Genomic DNA, 6,004 nt, shown 5'->3' on the forward strand with positions numbered 1-6,004 from the left:
AGCGCCAAAGAATTGATGCTTTTGAACTGTGGTGTTGGAGAAGACTCTTGAGAGTCCCTTGGACTGCAAGGAGATTCAATCAGTCTATTCTAAAGGAGATCGGTCCTGGGTGTTCTTTGGAAGGAATGATGCTAAAGCTGAAACTCCAGTACTTTGGCCACCTCATGTGAAGAGTTGACTCATTGGAAAAGACTCTGATGCTGGGAGGGATTGGGGGCAGGAGGAGAAGGGGATGACAGAGGATGAGATGGCTGGATGCCATCACCGACTCGATGGACGTGAGTTTGAGTGAACTCCAGGAGTTGGTGATGGACAGGGAGGCCTGGCGTGCTGTAATTCATGGGGTCGCAAAGAGTCGGACTTGACTGAGCAACTGAACTGAATATATATATATATAGAGAGATAAAATATATATACATGTGTACACCCTCATATATACATACACATAACTGACATCTCCACTTGATGTCTAACAAATGTTTCAAACCTAGCATGTGCAAAAACAAATTCTGGTCTTTCCCTCAAAATCTGCCATTTCATTAAATGGCAACTCTACTTTTCACATTGTTTAGGTGAGAAGCGTTGGGATCATTTTTGCTTTCTCCATCTCCCCCATCCAAAGGCTCTCTCTTCAAGACATCTCCAGAATCTGACAATTTCTCAGGCCCCCTTCCCTCACCTGGTGCACACCACCATATGTCCCATGGATTACTGCAAGAACCTAACCACCTCCTGCCTTCCTTTTTCTCCCACAAAATCTAGTCTCAATTCAGCAGCCAGAAGGAGCCTTTAAAAAGCTTAAGTCAGATCATCTGATTTTCCCTTTTAAAATCTTTTTGAGATTCCCAGCTCAAAATGGGGGAAACTCTAAAGGCCTTATAAAGGCTTCTGTGCTCTATTTGAACTGGGGGTCACACTCCCTTGCTGTTTACCTCAGTTCCTACATCTCTCCCCACTGATTATCCTGCTGTTAGCCATGAGGGTCTCGGCAGTTACACCACCTGTCTGGGAAGCCCCTTCCCTCCCCTCTCAATGTCCTGGGTATTGTCATGGCTCATTTTCTCTTCAGTTCAGTGGCTCAGTCGTGTCCGACTCTTTGCAACCCCATGGGACTGCAGCATGCCAGGCCTCCCTGTCTGTCCCTGTCATTTTCTCCTAGTGCTACATCTTTCCTGTGAGGCCATGACTGGCAGTGCCACTTAAATTGCAACTCTGGTTTCAAGAAACTATTTCTTTCCCCCTTTTGATTCTTCTGTATAGCACTTATCACCATGTGACAAACTAATATTAAGAATAAAATTGCTTATCTATCTTTCATATGTTCAGTTGAGCTCCTGTACCACTATTACCTGGAAGAGGGCTTGGCACATAACTCGTACTCCAAAAACACTAAATTAATAAATAGGTGAATATGATTGATTTTATATGTGTCATTTATTTCTTCCTCTGTATTGTCTTGAAAGACTTTATATACAAACTTTTCACAATATTACCTCAGTGAATGCTTATTCTTGCATAGAGAAGGTAGGTCACCGTACAGAAATGAGCTACCAATTTATTATAATGTCCAAAAATCACTCACAAAAAAGTCAGATCCATGCAGATTTGCCATCCATATCATGTCTTACAATATTTTAACTCTAAAAACTGCCTCTTTATAATTTCAATATTCTTTTTCCTAGAAGATCCTTCCATACTGTCATTAACTATACAACATGAAATATTGAAGTAAATATGAAATCATTACTTCCAGAAAATCCAAGAGAAAGAAGAAACAGTTTCAAAGAACAAGCTTATACATGGATTTAACAAGGTCATTGGATATATAAATACGTAATATATAATGAGAACAAAATAGATTAAACTAGCAATGAACAAACAGAAACATTAAAAGATGTAGAGAATATCAAACAATATCCATACCCAGTAATCAATCTTAGCAAAAGAGGTTAAGATTTCTGCCCTGAAAACTATTATTTAAAATATTATTTAATAACTTATTAAAATATTATTTAAAATTATTTAAAATTAATTAAATATTATTTAAATAAGTTAAAGACTTAATGACATGGTTTAGGTTCATAGATTCAAAGACTCGGTACTATAAATACGTCAGTTCTCTCTAGATAGATTTAATACAATCTCAGTGCAAAGGGCCAAAACAACCCTGAAGAGGAACAGCAAAGCTATAGTACTTAGCTACCAGATGGTAGTATTGACTACCATCGGGCCTTAGTAATTAAGACAGGGTGAAACCAGTAAAGAAGGGAGAAATAGAACATAGAATCAGACCCATACATTTATGGTCACCTGATTGTGACATAGGCAACAAAGCAAATGCAAAGGAGATAGAGTTGTCTTTTCAATAAAAACCTGATTTTAGGGAGAAAAAAATGTGTCTTGACTCTTACTTCATACCATGGACAAAAATCAATTCCAGACAGTTTATAGCTCTAACTATGAAAGGTCCAACAATAAAGCTCTTAGAAGAAAACATAGGACAACATACTTGTAACCTGGAAGGAGGCAGATTTTAAAAAGGGCTAACTGTAAAAAAAAATTTAATGTGCTGGACTATATTAAAACTAAGAACTCTTGATTATCGAATGAACCATTAAGGAAGGCAAATCACAGAGTGAGAGATGATAGTCACAACGCATGTTCTGAAAAAGGACTTATGTACAAAATGCACAAGAAACTATAAATCAAAGTAGAAAAGACCTCCCAAAAGAAAAATGAACAAAAGTCTTGAACAGACATTTCAGAAAAGAGAATACTCAAATGGGCAAAAAAAAAAAAAAAAAAAAAGTCTTAAAGGCAAATTAAAACCACAATGTATCATTCTACTCACTAGAAAAGCTAAAATGAAAAAAAAAAAAATACTACATGTTGGGAAGGTGTGGAATAACTAGAATTCTGAAGGTGGGAGAAGGGGACGTCAGAGGATGAGATGGTTGGATGGCATCACAGACTCAATGGACATCAGTCTGAGTAAGCTCCAGGAGTTGGTGATGGAGGGAAGCTTGGCGTGCTGCGGTCCATGGGGTCACAGAGGACACGACTGAGTGACTGAACTGAACTGGGAAGGTGTGGAATAACTAGAATTCTCATACACTGCTTAAAGGAGTATAACTTAGTATGGCCGCTCTGGTACAATGTTCATCAGTATCTTCTAAATCTGGGCAGATGATCCAGAAACTTTATTCTTACGACTTTAACAGAAGTGAGTACATGTGTTTACGGAGGGACAAGTACTAACAGGTTTGCAGCAGTATCTGTAAAAGTCCCAAACTGGAAATGATTAAAATGCCCTTCAGCAGTAGGACGGATAAGCTGTAGTATATTCACAAAAAGGAGTAACATCAGTAATAAAAGTGAGCTGCCTACAATTACATGCAAGATCAAAGACGAATCTTACAAACGTATGCTGAAGAGACCATATCCAAGAGTAAATACTCCATAATTCCACTAACATCAAGTACAGAAACAGGCAAAATTAACCTAGGCCATCAGGAGAGTGGGTATTGACTGACAGAGCATGAGGGGAGGCCTTCATGATGTTGTAATGGTCTATTCTTGATTTGTGTGCTGGTTTCACAACTGTGTCTGGTTTGCAAAAATTCATTCAAGTAAAGCAAAAGTATACCAACAGCATGACAACTTAAGGGGTATAAACCAACTAACTTTTATGTTCAAGAAATTACAAGTATAGGCTAACATCATTCAACACAAGTTTAGAGCACCAGTTAATAAATCTTTCATCTAATGATGGATAGCAGAAGTCAATACTCACAGTAAATTTAGCTCTTTCTTCCATCACCTCATAACCCAGGATAATAGGTGTAGAAGGTCTATCTTCAATATTCACTGTTTCAGGACTTTGTTCTTCACTTTCTCTTGGTCTAGCAGAATACTCAATGGAAGAATCTGCACCTGTAAATTTAGTCCTAATGAGGGGACTGCTACAGACAGATGAAGTGCTTTCCATTTGGTCAGATACCCTGGTCTGTTTAAAATTACCCATATTTGAGTCTTCTAACTGGCCTTTGGAAGAATTTGAGCTTGTTGAGATACTCCCAAAAGAAGAACTTCTTTGGTTTCTGGTGGTTGCAAAACTGGAAGCAGAGTTCCCTAGGGGCATAGGAACTGGAACATAAGGAGTTGCCATCTTCTTTTGGCTTTTGTAACAAACTTGCACACTTCTGAGTCCGAACAATTAGAGAACAAGTAATAAGCAATGCATTATTTTCTTCTTAGGAATTCACTCTCTAAAAATGAGAGGAACACATGAAAGATTAGTGTTTGATCAGGGGCATTATCCAAAAGAAAACAAAATGCTCATATCCATTTCTTTTACTTTTGTGACACTGTATTCTTTTGTTTAGAAAGAAAACACACCCTAAACTTCTTTCTTTAATCCACAAATATCACCTCTAAGAACTCCTGTTTGCAAGATGAGGAGAGCAGAAGTATTCTACACTCTTTTTCTTGATCCTAATATTACATGTTATCCTTTTCCCCTCTCTTTCTTCGTGATGGATTGCTGTAAGGGTCATTGTAACCTGACGTCATGGACATAAAGGAGTTGAAAAGAGGAAAAGTGATAAAGATGGTCCTGAAACTTTATTCTCTTTATTATGATCCTGACACTACTAAATATCGTACAGGCAGTGGAGGGTAAAGGGAAGGAAAGAAAGGCAGAAAAATTATTTATACTTCCTTCCGATTTAACTAGGGAAACTAAAAAATTACCCAGAGTAATGACAGTCAACCAGAAGCTTAGACAGCTTGTAAGGTAAATAATACACAGTTCTTAAAGTAACAGTTCATTAAAACCAGGATCAAACGGATTTGGGGGGAGGGAAAACTTGGTCACATTAAATTAATCAAATAAACTGCTGCTGCTGCTGCTGCTAAGTCGCTTCAGTCGTGTCCGACTCTGTGCGACCCCATAGACGGAAGCCCACTAGGCTCCCCTGTCCCTGGGATTCTCCAGCCAAGAATACTGGAGTGGGTTGCCATCTCCTTCTCCAATGCATGAAAGTGAAAAGTGAAAGTGAAGTCGCTCAGTCGTGTCCGACCCTCAGCGACCCCATGGACTGCAGCCTACCAGGCTCCTCCGTCCATGGGATTTTCCAGGCAAGAGTACTGGAGCGGGGTGCCATTGCCTTCTCCAAAATAAACCGCAATGAACGTTAAACATATCGAACAAGATTAAACGATTAAAAGTTTAAACGTTCTTGTAGTTTCCAGACCATCCCTAATCCCGCTACACCATAAACTGCAGGTACTGAACAAATGTTCAAAACTCATACTTCATAAGCTCTGCTGTCAAAAGGAGGAGTTTATCTTGTCTCATAATTTCACAATGATACAGGAAAAAAGGTTTCCCATAGGCTGCGAAATGGCAGTAAATTACAGATCCGGGAAATGGCACGTAACAACGGGTCTACCTATCCAACTACGTCTACGCAACTCTACTGGTGAGAAAGGTAAAGAGACAAGCCGCTCAGAGTCCGAAAGACGCGGAGGCATTTCTAACCCAGCACGTGGCTCTGGGCACCCTTCCCCATCATCAGGCACTCGGGAAGCCCGAGCTGCTGATTCACCGCTCCTCGGTTCCGCCCGACGGCTTCCCCCCAAAGAAGTAAATAACTGCCTGAACTCTCAGCCTCCTGACGGCCGGCGGGGTCGCCCTGCCCTCGGCCACTCGACCACCTGAGGCCTCAGGGCCAGGGAACACCGGACCCGCACAGCCTCTGAGCTCGCGAGGCCCTCAGCGCTGCCCGGCGGGAAGACAGCAAGCGGGACTCGCGCCGCGGCCTCGACCTGCTCTGAGAAGAACCTCTCGGTCCTCTGGAGGACCACGGGCAGGTGAGGTGGCCAGAGCAGCTCGGCGAGCGAGACAGGTCGCGCATGCTGGCAGCGCAGAGCCGGGACTACCCAGGACGGTCTGGTCCGGTCTGCGCAGGCCAGGGCCCCTCGGCTCGGGACGGCGAGCCCC

At 41.4% G+C, this 6,004-nt stretch overlaps 1 protein-coding gene across 4 annotated transcripts in view; it reads right to left on the minus strand.

The window, feature by feature from the left end:
* Window positions 1-6,004, minus strand: part of SNX16 (sorting nexin 16) — a 36,288-nt gene that overhangs the window by 28,945 nt on the left and 1,339 nt on the right. For 3 of the 4 annotated variants that reach the window (XM_010846207.1, XM_010846206.1, XM_010846208.1), the window contains exon 2: window positions 3,794-4,268. In XM_010846207.1, coding sequence (XP_010844509.1) covers window positions 3,794-4,168 — 375 coding nt within the window. In that variant the 5' untranslated portion in view covers window positions 4,169-4,268. The remainder of the gene's footprint in view (window positions 1-3,793; window positions 4,269-6,004) is intronic. The other variant, XM_010846209.1, reaches the window with a different exon arrangement.

This window comes from Bison bison, unplaced genomic scaffold, assembly GCF_000754665.1.
Source record: "Bison bison bison isolate TAMUID 2011002044 unplaced genomic scaffold, Bison_UMD1.0 scf7180017864233, whole genome shotgun sequence".
Classification (NCBI taxonomy): domain Eukaryota; kingdom Metazoa; phylum Chordata; class Mammalia; order Artiodactyla; family Bovidae; genus Bison; species Bison bison.